The 17,467-nt window shown below is 27.4% G+C and overlaps 1 protein-coding gene and 2 long non-coding RNA genes across 4 annotated transcripts; 2 read left to right on the top strand and 1 right to left on the bottom strand.

Moving 5' to 3' along the window:
• Positions 1–103: 103 nt before the first annotated feature.
• Positions 104–2,500, bottom strand: LOC100575663. The gene is made up of 4 exons (XR_510699.3): positions 2,378–2,500; positions 2,153–2,299; positions 189–1,305; positions 104–118 (listed from the first exon to the last, which is right to left on the bottom strand). It is a non-coding gene; the product is annotated as an uncharacterized LOC100575663 (long non-coding RNA).
• Positions 2,501–6,240: 3,740 nt separating this feature from the next.
• On the top strand, positions 6,241–7,540 carry LOC100575566. Its single transcript, XR_510698.3, has 3 exons — positions 6,241–6,364; positions 6,476–6,626; positions 7,393–7,540. It is a non-coding gene; the product is annotated as an uncharacterized LOC100575566 (long non-coding RNA).
• A 2,039-nt stretch (positions 7,541–9,579) lies between these two features.
• LOC100166495 (ring canal kelch homolog) lies at positions 9,580–14,440 on the top strand. 2 transcript variants are annotated; one of them, XM_001950760.4, is made up of 11 exons: positions 9,580–9,899; positions 10,545–10,686; positions 10,748–10,976; positions 11,040–11,215; positions 11,284–11,380; positions 12,325–12,481; positions 12,547–12,659; positions 12,720–13,031; positions 13,576–13,716; positions 13,772–14,024; positions 14,096–14,440. In XM_001950760.4, exons 1-11 carry the CDS (start codon positions 9,896–9,898, stop codon positions 14,290–14,292), a joined length of 1,821 nt encoding a protein of 606 aa, XP_001950795.2. In that variant the 5' UTR covers positions 9,580–9,895; the 3' UTR covers positions 14,293–14,440. The 2 variants fall into 2 exon arrangements, with proteins under 2 accessions (XP_001950795.2, XP_029345666.1); XM_029489806.1 differs by lacking the exon at positions 14,096–14,440 and having other exon boundaries at positions 13,776–13,947.
• Positions 14,441–17,467: the final 3,027 nt, after the last annotated feature.

The raw sequence follows: 17,467 nt of genomic DNA, 5'->3' as shown, positions 1-17,467 counted from the left end.
CAATTTAGTGATAGCTGAAAAAAAATGCCCCCCCCCTTTGTAAGTCTCTGGAGCCGCGCCTGGGCCATCTTGAATATTCTATTTGGCATACGGTTGATCGATGCGCGTCGTGTGAACACTGCAAACAAATAAACAATAAATACATTGTAAGGGATGCAACATTTTAAACAATATTATCATATTGATACCGCCAAGAGGATGTCGGCGCATTATTATTTGTTCTCCGTCAGACCAACACGAGATAAAACGCTAACGCCGAAAATCGTTTTTCGTGCGGTTTTTGACTTTTTGAGTCATCTTGGAATGAAACCACCTATTACAAAAATTAAGTGGGAGGTATTTAGATGTAATTATGTTATTTCTGGATTACAACAATAACTCACAATCGCTATCTAAATTTATATGTTGCTATCACAATACATTTCAAATATTTTAATTAATGGCAAAATAAATCTTAATACTCATCGATTATATTTTGTATTTGGACATATAATTATGTTCGTGCCCAAAATAAATAAATAAAACACACCTGGATATTAATCCAATATGATTATATCTACTGTTATATTATTGTTTTAATTTATAATTAAATAGGTATGGGTTAGGTTATACTCAACAAGTGTTTAGGAAGGCCAATGACCGATTATTAGTTCATATTGATTAGGTACTCTGATATCGAACAACCGATAGTTTATAGTTGCACTACTTAATAGTAAATGTTAAGCCGCGTACACACTTGTAACATTTGCGCGTAACGTCCTTTGATGCGGCCAAATTTACCGACAACTTGTGGAACGGTGTTACGGCGTTACGACGTAACAGAAAAATATGTTACAAGTGTGTACGCGGCTTTAATGTTTTGGTTGGGCTCACTATTTAATCACATTTTAAATTATTTCCATTAATTCTATTAATCCTTTTTGAAAGACTATTTGTATCTTTATTATAATCTACCTCCGATAATATTAAAATATATTGTCAAGTATGTTATGACTGATATTTGTTACACAAGACGACGATCGGCATATTAACAATATGATACAAAACGATTAAATCAATTTAAAATCAATTATATTATTATTCATCGCCACCTAATTAAAAAATCGTGAGTCTGTATTATGGACAAAGAATCAGGTAAAGATAAAAAATGACACAAAAAACAGTTAAGTTTATCGGAAACGACTGATTTATTTTGCGGTTTCAATACTGATATGAAATATGAATTAGGTACATATTATTATTGTATTGTTTGGGCTATGGCATTTTTGAGTTTTGCAATGTGATGGACTGGATGAATTAACAGTTCTGAAACAAACAAAAATAAAACGTACCTGAATCAAAATGTATAGTTTAATGATAAAAGTAATTTTTATCTCCAATTACATCACATTTTAATAAAGTAAACAATACTATGAGAACATAATACTATAATGCTGCTATAATACCTGCCTACCTATGAAGGAGAATTCGTATTCATATATTTCAACTAACTATTAATATGTTTTAAGGTGCAAAAAAAAAATGCTCAAAAATACACTAATCTGTATATTTTTATAATAAACTGCAGCATTAAGCATTAACCAGGTCAACTTATATTAACTAATACGATATAAACTATATTACTAATATTATTGTAAAGTAATACCTATATACGATTATAATCGTGTAATAATACTGCGTTGTGCGTACAATAAATCTTCCCAAGAAGAATAATTTACATTAAATTTTGCTACTATAAAATATATTTATCATGTCAAGTTAACATGACAAAATTAAAAATATATATTGTTTATTATTGTTGGTTTAATATTTTGAGAACGAAATCGTAAAATATTAATAATGCTAGATAACGTAATTCATATCAAGATTTAAATTTATTAGTTTAACCATTAAATATAAATGCTTAATAATTTTTAATTATCTTAAGTTAAATTGTTTGATATTGCAAAAATATTTACATGAGAAAAATGTTTTTTAAAAAGTTGATTTTAATGTTGCATTTGCAAATTGAACCAATAAAAATAATAAAAAATCGTAAAAACGACTATAGCAAAATATTATAAATGTTGGTATAAATTGTTGTGATTTTATCTTCAAACAAATTTTGATTTTAAAATTTAACAAAATCTAAATTATCGTATATCTAACTCACCATAAGTTGGCTGATCGCTGGTGTAGCTTTGGCGATCGATTTGACCGCCTTGGCAGATTGCACTTGTCCGACGACGACGATGTTCATGGATACTTTTTCTGCGCCCATTTTTGGTTTTTGGTTGGTTTTTGAGGATGAAAGTTAAAACTGTAAATGGAAAAAAAAAAACTATTATTAATTTGAAATAAATATAAAACAATTATATTACTGTCGTTTCATACTTACCAAAGAATAGATATGCACAAAGGATGCGTTATGCCGGAGTCGAGATCTCAGACGCCTTTATATACAAACCCACCGACTGATTTAAGGTGGGGTGACGGGCGTCGTGGCGTGATTATTGTAATAATATTACGAGGATTGTTTATTTGAAAAACATATATTGAATAAATATATCTAATCTCGGGCTGTTACATATAATTATAGCTTACGAAGTTCACATAGGCTGAAATTTAAATTTTTTAAATGTATTCCTCCTCGGGCACATCATAATATTATAAATTAATATTAACGCGTATCTCACAAAATAATTAATTATATGTAAAATATATTGTAAACAATACACGTCGATGGAAATATGATTGTTAAAACTTGTAAATATAAAAGATTTTGAATAATTGTATAATTGTTCGTTACATCGTTAGACATTCATTTTTTGCTCATATTCATATTAGGTACATACATAATACATATAATATGATATACCATATACCTAGAATATGCTATGTCAAAATATTTGTACCGTTTGTAGACAATTAGTTACGGGTTTTTATTGTTTATTAATCATTATAATATTATATAATATCTGTGCTCTAAAAAATCGTAAAAAAAATACATAATATACATCGATTGGTCATAGAAAAATGTCCATCAAAATCTGAAAATAATCGTATTGTATCGTTAGTAACCACTAACCAGATAAACATTTATTTGAATTTATGATCTTTTGTATACAACCCATATTGATGGACAATAATATTATGTTTTAATACTGTAAAAACGACTTATCCCATAAGTATGCAATCTTAATTTATCACTTAATTATCCATTATTTATAATGGAACTATGTAACCACAACCACAGGCTAATGACCTAGCTGTCGAAGCCTTTATTCTCAATAAAAAAAAAAATAATATTATATTTGATAGTGACAATATTAATAAGTACCTACAGGTAAAATATGGTACCTACATAGATATCTCCCGGTCGAAATATAGAATACTTCGTCGTGGAAACAATTGATTGTTTTATATATTTATTATTTTATTCGCATGACATAATTGATAATTGATATAAACGCGATAATTCATTATTTAATTTAATTTTACTTGTTTGTCTTATAAATGTATTTTTTTTATAATTAATCATTTGTAATTTTACATTTTGAAAATACAAAATCTTGGTTCTTAAAGGACATCACAAAGGTGTTTTTTTTTTTTTAATCTTAAGTTCATTGAGTTAAAAAAATTATTATTCGACGAGATAATGATAGTCGACGAAAAGCCGCGTGACGTCATAAATCTGACGAGTGATCAGCCGCATATGTTTTACGTGTAAAAGTAGTTTTACACGATGGTGTGATTTAAAATTTAATATATCTTGTTAATAATGTTTATATTTTATAAGTTATAATTTAGTAAAATTATTGAGTTCGCGACTCGAGTTGTATTGCCGTATGGAACTAATTTTTACGAAATGTACTATAATAGTTTTATCTATCATAAAAAAACTAGAAAGTATAATATCAAACTATAATCACTCCACAAAAAACGCATAAGTTGTTGCAAAAAAAAAAATTTCAAAAATATTATCTTTGACGATTGAAATCCGTTCAGACTTTAAATGACGTCACTCGCATATTTTAAACGCCTGTATCTCATTAAATAATTAATGTTTAAGTGTGAGATATATTTCTTAGATAATGACATATAGGTACCTACCTACCTACTTTAAATCTAAGTAAACTTGTTTTTTTGTGTTGTGATGTTCTTTAAGTAAAGGGAGTTTATATGAGCACAGTTTACGACTAAAATTGTATAAATATTTAAGTTTTTAAAAATATAGACGCATGTACATACTTAAAATTCAAAAATCATAGAATCGTAGAAATGGCTGTATTCAACCCATATTGATGGATAATATTATGTTCGATAATGACGATAAGTCATTCTATATGTAAAATCTGGTACCCACATTGTATGTTATCTCCCAGAGGAAATACTTCATCGTGAAAACAATTGATTATTTTATATATTTATTCATACGACATAATTGATTTTATTTATATAAACGCAGTGGCGTATTTAGGGGGGTGGCCCCCTAGGCCAGGACCCATAGTGAAATTGCAGGTTCAATCAAACCATTGCATGTATATTTGCACTGTTAACAGTTTTTCACCATGATTAAGTTAGCCGGTTGATTAAAATCGTTTTTGAGGAATCAACAAGGATATGTTATATTGTCAGTACTTGCTTTGATGACTTATTGACTTTGATGTTAAATTCATAGTAAGATAACATCAAAATATATAAATAACACTGTCATTATTTTTAAAAAAAGAACCAAAAAAATAATTTTACATAGGAATTATAAAATTAAATTGAGCAATTTATATTTGTACTGTATATATTTAAATGTCATAATTATAACAACCCTAAAAAATGTATAATTATGGCCATGTTAGTCGTGCTATGCTTGTCTAGTGATGACTGATAAATCGGCCCATAGTGAATATAATTCGTATATACGCCACTGTATAAACGCGATAATGCAGTGTTTTATTTTATTTTACATGTTTTATCTTATCAATTTGTTTTTTTTATAAATCATTTTTTATTTTACAGTTTGGCCAATTATAGTTCTTATAGGCAGTTTATAATTTATATTTTTCTTAATCTTCAATATACAAAATCGTGATTCTTAAGTAAAGGGAGATCATATGGGCACAGTTTACAACTGAAACTGTGTAAATATATAAGTTTTTAAAAATATAATATCTGAATATAGGTACCTATAGGTACTTAAAATTCAGAAAACATTGAACGTGATGGTTGGGAAATAACCCTGTATAAAAATTACAAAAAGAACATTTTATAATAATATGAATTAAATAATAATACACTCAGTGGTCATAATAGGTACGACATGGAAAATATTACGAAGGTAAAACTAGTAATTTACTCTCTTACCAAAGTGGTATAATAAAAATGTTCGATTTTTATTTCAATTCACTTATAATTAATACTTATTTGTTTTTTTTATTTTAATTTCAATATAAAAAAAACATATTAAAATATTATAATTCAATTATTTATTTACTGTTGCATGATGTCGATTTAATTGTATAAAGTTTTTTTATTTGATTTTATACGTACTATTTTCGATTTCTAACTACGAGAAACCTATCATTCCAGCTTCCATATTTGTAGATACCCACGGCTATGAAACGGGAATCAAAAAATGAAATATTAGTTAGGTGTTTCGTATTACCTACATTGCTACATATTATGAACAATATTATAGTTAATAGACCTATGGGCTATTGTTAGATTATAAATTTAAATCATACATTTTTTAAATTTTTTAATTGATTCGGATATATAAATTATTATAAAACGATTATTATTTTAGTATAAATTATCGATTTCAATTGTTTTCGATTTCAATTCGACATTTGAATACCATTTAAAAAAAAATGTATATCACTTAATTTTTAATGATTTCTATCGATATTCAAATCGGATTTTGAACTAGTTTATTTCAAGTCAAGGAACTGATTTATTAATACAGACTTTTTGGAGGACTTTTTTGTAAAGGAATCTATATTTCAATATGAATTTTTTATGATTTAAGTCAACTCGACGTTTATGTTGTAGACGTTAACCAAAATTGGAATGTATGGAAATCAAATGTGCAATTTTTTTTCCATCTATTTAGTGATATTCATATTTTAGAAGAAGATTTAATCATATTAATTGATCCGTTTACACAATGATTGATGGATAGGTAGGTTTTCAACGTAAAATAGTAAAATATGTAATTTTATATATAGTAATATTTGACGTCGTCCGACGTACGATATCAGTTACACGAATCACCTTTAAGAGATATGGTCACGCCACCACGCCAGGCACACTAGGCCGCTGATGTATATAAGGACGAATAGATGCTTCGTTCCGGCATAACGCAATTTTTGTGCAAATATAATATTCTGTGAGTATTAATTATAGCTGACGAGAAACGAAATTTCTTTTATCTTTATATTATTTTAAATTTTCGTGTTTTCTATTTTAAATTTTTTTTTTTTTTGTTGTCTATTTGCAGTTTTCACTTCACTACTCCTCAAAAAACCAACCAAAAACCAAAAATGGGCGCTGAAAAAGTATCCATGAACATCGTCGTCGTCGGACAAGTCCAACCTGCCAAGGCCATCAAATCGGTCGCCAAAGCCACCCCAGCCACCAGCCAATTGATGGTAAATACTCAAGCTAAATCCGCATTGGTTTTCCAATATAGTTAGATAATTCTATTGATTTTTCAAATTGTCATGTTAATATTTATTTAAACTAATATTATATAAGTTCATATTGTATTTACCATTTCGGTGAATATTTTTTTTATATATTATATGTAATATGTACATATAACCATTTATTATATGCATACTATATTATATAATACTATTAGTATTCATAATCTATATGGTATAACGTGTATTTGATTGATTTTTTCATGACTGCGTAAGCTTATAATTTTTAGATATTTCAATAAATTCTGAAATGTATTAATCTAATTATATTCATAAATACTATTCTTCGATTTAAATTTTTTTATGAACGTTAGCCATGCCGTTACTATTTTATATGCGTTTAACAAAACCAAATTAAATATAAAAATAAAAGTGTCGTCAATGACGAAAACGTATACGTATTATATCTAAGCGTGAGACTAAATAGAATTAATTATGTATAGGTACGTAAATATAATATTTTACCTGAAATATTTTTATAAGCCACGTACAGTGGATGTAGGCGGTCACGACGCGATATAGGTAAATAATGTTTTTGTTCGTGTGATAAAAATTAATTTTTAATAATTAAATATAATTTAGTTTTTATGTAATAACTATTGAATTAACCGTTTATCTGCAAACGTTATTCAACGATCACGCACACAATGTCATATATCATAATATTATATTATTGTATTAATTTATTATATTATGTTTTGTATTGTTTCAGAATTGTTAATTATAATTCATCAAGTCTCCATAAATCTCAAATTCAAAAATGCCATAGTTCAAAACTCCAATCAGCACATATAATGATAATAATATATTATTTATTGTGTGTTGACATCGCAAAATAAATCTACTTTTCTGTCACTCAATTTGTTTGTCTGTCACTTACTCTAAAATTGTAACCCTTTGACTACCGATATCGTTTCAGTTGAGACTAGAGAATATTCAGAAAACAATTTATACAATGATGCGTAACATATAATTTATATTAATTGTATCGCCAGCATTTAGAACTATAGACAGTACCTAAAAAGCCTTATTTTTGACTATATTATCAACTCTCCAATACATAAATTGTTAAGTGTGAGTTCGATATAAAAAATCATATTATGTTTCTATACTTAAAATATTACATTTTTATGATGTACTACGTATGTTTTTTGATTCAATACCATTTGGTAACGAGCAATTATGTACGAATTTAAACATAATTTAGAGTTAATATGAGTTGTAATGTGTCGACAAAATGTTTTTACCATTTATACGTAGAAGATCGGTATACATGCCTACCAAAGTATGCCTACTGAAAAGTTAATTATAGTAAGAGCATCGTAAATCGTAATTTATAGAATATTGTCATAATATTAAGTACCTAAAGGTACTATAGCATATTATAAATATGTGCCCTGTTGTTTATTTTAAGTCTAAAATAGGTATGTTAAAATATTAAAAAAATTAAATTACTAAACTGATTATTATAACCATAAATCGGATTTTAAAGAATCAGATAGTTATTTTATAACAGTTTATTTAACAAACCCACTATCATTTTCTAAACATAATCAAATTTGTTTGTAAAAACTGTGAATATTTTTATAAACTATTTCGTTCCATAAATTATATTCTAATTTATGATGATAACATACAAAAATATTTTTCAATTTACTACACACATAGGCTTTTACTACTTTTAGTGATTTAAAATAATTATAAAAGTTACCTCACTAACTCACTTGCCGAATAAGTGGTATATAAAAGTGATGGGAGGGGGGATTTTGTGTGTTACAACCCCCACAGGTTTCGTTTGCTATAGAAAACTGTTAAGGTCCAAAATTAACAGTTAAACTAATAAGTGTGTGGTGTGTCCCCTGAAATCACATGTATTTTAGGCCCTGGTCTATATACATACCTATTGTATGTTAAAATAAAAATTTTCTCATTTCTACAAATATGATAAATAAATATTTGATGAATATTTTACGTCTCTAGGGTGATATTTATTTTTGAATTGGTCGCAATTCACAAGACGTTCAACAACAAAACAATAATTAGTTTCGAGTAAATATTACCGTTTTTAATATAGGTATTATTTTATTTTTTTCGTTTCCCGATAAATTTGAAAAATACTGGGAAATGTATTTTCTTCCACTCACCTAGACAGTATTAACTATATAAGGTATATAGGTAAGTACAAATTAGATGTAGTTGGTCTCTCGAACGGAGAATTTTTCTTGGCTGTAAAAATGTCGTCAGTATTTAAACGCACATCATTTAAATATTCAATCAATCATAACACTATCATCGCACACCACATAATATTATTGTTTGATAAATTCACTTTACTTGTATGCATAAATAAATGTTCTATTCGTTCTTGTACGTTCAATATAACAATATCAATATAACAATCTCTTTAAGAGGATGTCTATCCCTATCATGTGTTGTCTCCGTCTTACAAAATGTGCAACACAGCAACAACTGTTTTGCGCAGGACAACTTTTCTCTCACCATAGTAATTGTAGAACGTAAAAAAGAACTTTATTTGTGCAACAGCGTTCTTTTTTTTTTTTTTAATAAGCAAATGAAAAAAAAACAAACGTTTAGAAGCAAATAACTTTTATTGTATTTATGTTATCTAAAATATGAGCACGTAGATAGATAATTTTCCACTCTGTGTGTTCAGACATTTTGAAGCCACTACACTACAAACACAGAAAAATATAAGTTGTCAAGCGCAAAACAGTTTTTGTTATGTTGTAGGCACATTTGTAAGACGGAGACAACACATGCGGGTGTATACACTTAGTTTATAGGTCTATGGGTGTGACATTCTCGTAACACTGCGACCTCCACACTATCATTGATAACAATATAATGTTATCACAGATTTGAGATTATACAAAATTAATTTTGTGTTATTGTTACGAGACATGTCGAGTATATATTTTTAAAGACGACACTACGACAGACCTCGATAATTATTCTCGAAGACAATTTATAATTAATTATTTTAAGTGTGAAATGAATCCTTATGATTTGTTAATAGTTCTCAATTCTTAAAGTTATAGCCCATAAGTTACTACATCAATCATTACTGACTGTTGTACATATTATTTTTTTTACAGAATAATCTTTAGTTGGGTACGTTTTTGTTCAGACAAATACTATTTGACATAATTTGTGTCACAGACTTCCGTTGAAGTAAACCTGTTGAACAATACATAATGGGTAAGATAGAACATAATATTATTGTAACGGAGAAATAAAAATAGAAATAATATTGGTACCACATCATACCTAAATAGTACCTATCATAATTCATAACCGATGCAAAAAAAAAAAATTCAATATCGATATTATGGTTTTAAAGGCCGAAACATGGCTAACCACCTATTGGTGCATACCTATGAGTATATGAATAGCCCAATTTAAATAAATATATACATACTATTATAATATAATATAAAATGATTTTGTCACGGTGTTTGGGTTGTGCTGTGGTTGTAATTTTTTGCAGGCAATAAAGTGCGCGGGATCAGCTAGTACTAATATGAGATCAATAAAAAAAATTATAAATCTTAATATTTTAAATATAAATCACAATCACTAAATAATGATTTTCTCATAATAAATATAATGTACGTACCTAGTATTGTAAAAACACGATTTTGGTCAAATTTACGTTAAATTTGAAGAAAACCATTAATGTAAGTTACTGCTGAAACTGAATGCAGAAAATGTTTATATTTTTAAATAGCTATCAATTTCATTTACAATATGTATATATTGAATAATTGCTGAAACCGCGTATATTTAAGTATAACTTTCACAATTTTCAACATATTATTTAAAAATGTTTAATTTCTATAAAAGAAATGGATGAAAATGATTTACAACATTTGCCATGTGAAGGTGATCAAACAAGTGTTCTGAAATTTAAAAGATGTGAACCAAAAAAATTTAAAAATAGCTCTCACACGGCAGAATTATTTGGGGTCCTGCAATCATTACTCATGTATGTAGCAACTTAATTTAGTAGCTAGAAAAATAAATACTTAACAAATGTTTGTTTTTAGAGATGAAGTGTTTTGCGATATTAAGTTGGAAACAGATGATGGTACAGTAGTTCTTGGACATAAAGTTGTTTTAGTATCAGCTAGTCCATATTTCAGGGCCATGTTCACTAGCTTTGAAGAAAAGAATAAAGATCATATTATTATAAAAGAATTAAACTCAACCATTTTGCAACTCTTGGTAAATTATATTTACAGTGGAGAAATAATTGTAAACGAAGAGAATGTAAAGGTATTATATATTTATAATACTTAAATTAAAATGATTTAAATTTGTTGTTGTTTATTTCTCAAGGATATGTTAGCAGCTGCAGATCTCATACAGTTCGACTATATAAGAGCTGCATGTGAAGAGTTTTTACAAACACAGCTAAATCCTTCAAATTGTCTCGGAATCAGAGCACTTGCTGACTTACATAACTGTACAGAATTGATGTCAAGTTCTGATGCCTATATTAAAAAACAGTTTTTGTATGATAAACATAACTTAATTTTCTTGTTCAGTAAGTAATTCTATACATTGCGATAATTGTTTTCAGAGAAGTGGTAAAATATAACGAGTTTCTTTCATTATCTCCTGAAGAAGTGATTCAACTTATCTCCTGTTCTGACCTTGCTGTTACATTTGAAGAGAATGTAAGAAGACTAAAATTACTATTATTTTATTATTATGAGTTGAAATTTGAAGATGGCTCAATTTGCTTACCTATACTCTGTTCAAGTAGAGAAACATAGTCATGTAGCGGCGATCATTTCATCAGGCCATAGTCTAGCAGCAATTGTTTGTCCCTCCACTCAACAAGTTATCTGTATACACGCAGTACAGTATTTCCAAGCCTTTGCACTCAAGTCGGCACTATGTTTCTTAACTTGACCAAAGTATACATGCAGATATATGAATAACTGTATAAGTTTAATATATCTTATATATTGGCCGCTTGTAAGAAGTATATTTGAATTCCTTTTTACAGAATAGAAATTATTATTTTGGTGGTTGTCCCATGTATAGATAGTTGATAAAACCAAATACCTATTTTAATATAATATATAAAGTACCTATTATATCTCTATAGTTGTAATATATTTAAATGTTTAATGTTTCTTACAATAAACTTGGTCTGTAGCTATTATATTACAAATAATAAAACTATATATACCTATCTAATTCAACTCTTAACAATATTTATGTTTCAAATATACTAATATAGGCATATAGTAAATAATTCATGGCTTACAATAAAAAAAATAAATCTAATAGGTAGCTGTTTAAGAGATCCCAAGAGGTAACCAAGATGTATTTTTTATTAGAACTAGCTTTGCAAAATATTCTTTAACTCATGCAAATCAATTAAATTTGTTTGTGTTGATGGTATAACACAAAAATATATTATTGAGCAAAAAAAAATATTGGCAACGATATTATGTATATACATTTTGTTATTTATTTATTTATTTATTTATTTAGCTTACAATACGGGCGTGAGCCCAATTTCATATAGTATAATATACAGATTACAATAATGTGATGTTATATTATATTAATTAAATTGTATGTTTTTAATTTTGTTTGTATGTTATAGGTATTTGAAAGTGTTATGAATTGGGTAAAACATGAATTAAGCTGCAGAAAATTATTTTTGCCTGATTTGATGGAACATGTAAGATTGCCATTAACATCAAAACCGTATCTATTAGACAATGTAGTCGAAGAGCCTCTCCTAAAAAATTGTCATAAATGTATGCTTTTCCATAAATTATAATTTTATTGTAATTTTTGTGGTATATAATTATAATATTTTTAGGTAAGGATTATGTATTAGAAGCGATACAATTTCATCTAATCAAGTCACAAAAAATAATGACCATACCAAAAACTATTCGGTGTAAACCTAGACAATCTGGTGGTTTACAAAAAGTATGTTTCTGTTTTGATAAATTTACCTTTATAGTTATTTCATAAATTTATTTCTTCCAGGTTATCCTTATGTTGAGTTACTCGCCGGTTATGAACAAGACTTTTATGAGCTGGTATGACCCACCAAACAACCTATGCCACATTGCACAAGAAATGAATGAGGATTGCCACCCAACTCATCTTGCCTTAATAGCAGACCAGTTTGTGGTCGCTGTTGGTCGTATTCAAAATTCTTCAATGTTCTGTAGATCTGATCAATTTATTCAAATGCTTGATTTATTTTCACGAAAATCCAGTTGCGTACCAATGGTTACCATGTTAGTTGATAGAGATCGTTTAGGCGTTGGTGTATTAAATAATAGTATATATGCTGTAAGTTACCCTTTATATTACTCATTTGTTTTTTCAGTGATTTCTAAAATTATTTGTGTTTATAAGCTTTTTTCAAGCAGATAGGTAGCAATACTAAAAACATTGTCAATAAGTCACTATTATGACTATCAGATACAAGTTGATACCTTTGAACATATTCTTTTTATGTTTATTTACTGTCATAAAATTCATTAGAATCCAATGAAAAACGTGAAAGTAGTTGAGTTCTTGGAGGGAGCCACACATTTGTGACATTTTCTATTTATGGTAACTTAAATTCAGAAAAATTACACAAAATTAAATATAACCATAAGAAAAAGTCATTGGTCCTCAAAATATGTTTTGGTTATTATCTAATATCTACCAAATACCTTCTGAGTAGTGAAACTACAAATAATTATAGAATTTTTTGTTTTCTTTACTTAAGCTACCAATATGGAACCTACATTAATTTATAGTTTTATATTAAAAAAATGAAAACTAGGCGTGGGATGGCTAGTATATGATTATTGATTAATAAATATGATATAATATTAAAATTTAGGTTGGTGGAGAAAATGGTTCTATTTGTTTAAATAGTGTAGAAGTTTTCGATGTCAATTTTGAAGAATGGCGAATGGTTTCATGTATGGCTAACAAGAGATGTGATGTTGGTGTTGGAATTCTAAACAATCTTTTATACGCGGTAAAAAATATTTTTTAGTAAAATTAAATTTTATTAAATTGTATTATTTGTATAGGTAGGAGGTTTTGATAATTCTACAAGAGAACATTTGAATTCAGTTGAATGTTATGATCCCAGTCTTGACACATGGAAACTAGTAGCACCAATGTCCAAATGTCGCTCTCATCCTGGTATTGGAATCTTAGACGGTGTTATGTATGCTGTCGGTGGTACACATGGTTCAGGATATTTTAAATCTGTCGAGGCCTATAGACCAAGTGACGGAGTATGGACTCCAGTGGCTGACATGTTCTTTGACAACCATTCTAGTAACTATAATATTTATATTTTCATAGATATATCTGTAAAAATGCATTAAATATTACATTTTTTTATATAGGTATAGTAGTCAGTTTAGATGGTTTATTGTATGTTGTGGGTAATACACCTTCTACTAATATGCTGATTATCCAAATATACGATCCCAACACCAATACTTGGAAATTAATGGATACCTGTATAAATGATGCTGGATTTATTTATGCTGCAGTAGCCATTAATCGACCACCACATGTTAACACCGATTACCGTAAATGATCTCATGTTTGTAGTTATAATACAATCATATTATGTGTAATTTTGAAACTATGTTAGTGAGAGATACCTCTCTAATTTATGAAATTTATTTTCTTGAAATATTTCATTTCTGTGAAAAATAAAAATAAAATTTTTATTATATCTAAAAGTTTATAACCGTCAACTTCCAAGTGATCATTTTTAAAAGTTGGTTTATTGTATAAAACAAAGAAAATATGTAACATATTTACATATAAATGTATCAAATCTATAATGTAACAGATTTAAACATTGCCTTTAAACTCTTAAGTTACAAACTCATAAACCAACTCAACATCATAACATATTGTTGAGAGCCGCGGATCTGTGAATGCACATCATAGTATACTATATTGTAATTATATTATAATATTATATTCACAATGTAACGACATAAACCACACTTAATAGTCGTGAGACGTGACCTTTTACAATATACAAAATATGATCTAAGTATTAAATAAGAGTCCAGAGCACCTTAACATCACTCAGTCATATACACACACACATACGACTTTTGTACACTTTATAATTACTGAAAATACACTATAATTTCATCACTGTTGAAATTGACTTCAACTTTATTTCAAACCATTAACTTTTGGATCACTGACAGGCAAAATACTACATTATTTTTAAATTTAAAAATACAAAAATATAATATTTTGTATTTACCTCCATAATATGTACTATGACACCATTATGTCATCAATAAATATTATTTTCTATGTAGGTTATAATAGAAATAAACGTGGAGTATAAGTTTTCAACTTTTATTAAACGCTTATTCTAAAATTATAAGAACTAAAAAAACATGGTGTTGTTCGAATTCACCCCACATGTCCGGAGTCACCCATTTTTACGGTAGTCATTAGTACAAGAGTTTTTGGTTCGGACATTTTTAAGGGCCCCCCCCTGCGGACAAAGTCTGCGCACGCCTATGATTATTGGGTACTGTTAATGATATTAACCAGTAACAACATTTGAATTTTTCTTCGATCATTATTTTGTATAACCCTGTAGTATAGGCAACCTAATGTACGTTCGTTGTCGATCATGCCTCAGTCCGTCGGCCAGCGGTGAATCGAAGTTGAATTATCATTTTCCAAAGGTGGGCAAGTTAATGGAAATAATTAACTCAAGTCAAGTTAAATTAAGAGGACACAAGATCGATAAGTTAACAGTTAACAAATTATAAATTTAACTCGATAAGTTAAGAGTTAATATAGAAAAAAATATTAACCTAGGTAACTCAGTTTAAAAAAAGTTAATCTATTTTTTTTTTATTAGTATGTAAATCACATAAAAAGTGAATGTCTTTTTAGTTTCTAATTTATAAATTATAAAAAACAATTTTATTGAACTTTTATCATAATGTACACTGCGTATACCTTTTTACTTTTACTTTACTATTATTTACTAATTTAAACTATACTCATTTCAAATTAATAATTTAAAAAATATATTTTTTGTATCATATAGCAATTGCATACCTAATATAAGTTATATAACATTAAAACATAACAATTGTCAATTAGTAATTTAAAATTATTAATTTTTTAAAAACATTTACAACTTAATAAAATATATTAATACCTATACACAAATTAATTATGTTATCAAGAAAATTTTTGTATTTTTCTATTGGATTATTTTTATTTTATACTGATATAGTAATATTTACGTATAAACGAAAAATTTCAAAATGTTTTAAACTTGATGGATTTTTTTAAAATTAACTGAGAAAAGCTAAGTTATTTCAACTGTAAATTAAGTTCATAAGTTGATTAGAAAATAAACTAACTAGTTAAGTTGAAAAAAAATTAACTTTTTAACTTTACTTTAACTTTTTGTCATTTTCTATACAAAATGATATTTTGAAAATATTTAGACAATTTTAGTCTACCTACCCAATACATGATAATATTATGCAATTTAAGTTCTAGGTCAAAATTTAAAATTGTCTATTTTATAAAAGCAACTTGAAAAACAACTTTAAAATTATTAAGGACACGGGAATTTATACGCAAAATCGGTTTTCGATAAAATCGATTTTGGCTTTTGATGTAACTCAGTAACGTATTTAGATGAAATTTTCACTGAACATTAATATTTGCATTTGTTAGACGATAAAAAATTCACAATAATTTGACTTGTTATGAGCTGTTTACGGACATTATCAATTTCCGTTTTTTTAGTTTATTATTCTATGAATGTCAATAAAACTTTAATTTTTGGGTAAAAATTTTGAAAATTCAATATAAGGCTGTTTATATGTTGTTACAATGACATTTGAGAAATATTAAAATTCCAGTCACAATATTTTTTTATATAATCATTTAAAGTACAAATTTTGACAAATGGCGTAAAAATCACGAAAATTTGCAAATTATTTTGATTTCAAAATTCATAAAAATATTTTATGAATATTAATTATTTATTTTATAAAATATTACCAAGTATAATTGATGATAATATTGTGAATAAAGTAATTTATATAAAACCTATTTACGTGGAGCCTTGTTTTAAAATTTCATCCTTAGACATAAAAGTTATTCAAAAACCTAAGGTCGATGCCCAGTCAGACGTCCAAATTAGACTGTGGGTACGAAATATTATTCGTGGGTACTTAAAACCAAGGCTGGGCAAGTTAATGATTTTTTTTAACTCAGTTAAGTAAAGTTAATATGCGACAATAACAAAAAGTTAAAAGTTAAAAGTTAATTTAACTATAGGTTAACTCAGTTAAGTTAAAAGTTAATACACACTTTTTGTTAACTTTTTATTAAGTTAAAAAAAAGTTAATTTGTTTATACAACGCTAACGTACTTAATTTTTTTCCAAAAATATTTCTTCGCTGATCACCAAATACAGGAAATCCAAGATTGGGGACGTCTATAGCTTCATATTATAACTCAGATATTATACCTCCGTGACTGAAAAAAAATTTCACATTCGGGTGCACTAGTAAAAAAAAATTAGGTGTTATAAAGTGGTTTATATCCCGGAAATGTTAAACACCAAAATATCACAAAAAATTTCACGTTGAAGTAGCTACTTTTTAATCATAATATTTTTTGGAATATTTTAATTTTAGATTCTGAGTGGAACGATGAATGTATTGATTTTACAATGATGTGTTGTTTTTTTATTTTTA

The sequence above is a fragment of the Acyrthosiphon pisum genome, chromosome A2, assembly GCF_005508785.2.
Source record: "Acyrthosiphon pisum isolate AL4f chromosome A2, pea_aphid_22Mar2018_4r6ur, whole genome shotgun sequence".
In the NCBI taxonomy this organism is placed as follows: Eukaryota; Metazoa; Arthropoda; class Insecta; order Hemiptera; family Aphididae; genus Acyrthosiphon; species Acyrthosiphon pisum.
This window is presented reverse-complemented; position numbering and strand designations above follow the sequence as displayed.

What these genes read in the sequence shown, in the direction of transcription:
- LOC100166495 (XM_001950760.4), top strand. An exon ending in GTCCTGCAATCATTACTCAT is followed by an intron (nt 10,687 to 10,747) that starts GTATGTAGCAAC and finishes GTTTGTTTTTAG; the next exon opens with AGATGAAGTGTTTTGCGATA. An exon ending in TATATTAAAAAACAGTTTTT is followed by an intron (nt 11,216 to 11,283) that starts GTATGATAAACA and finishes AATTGTTTTCAG; the next exon opens with AGAAGTGGTAAAATATAACG.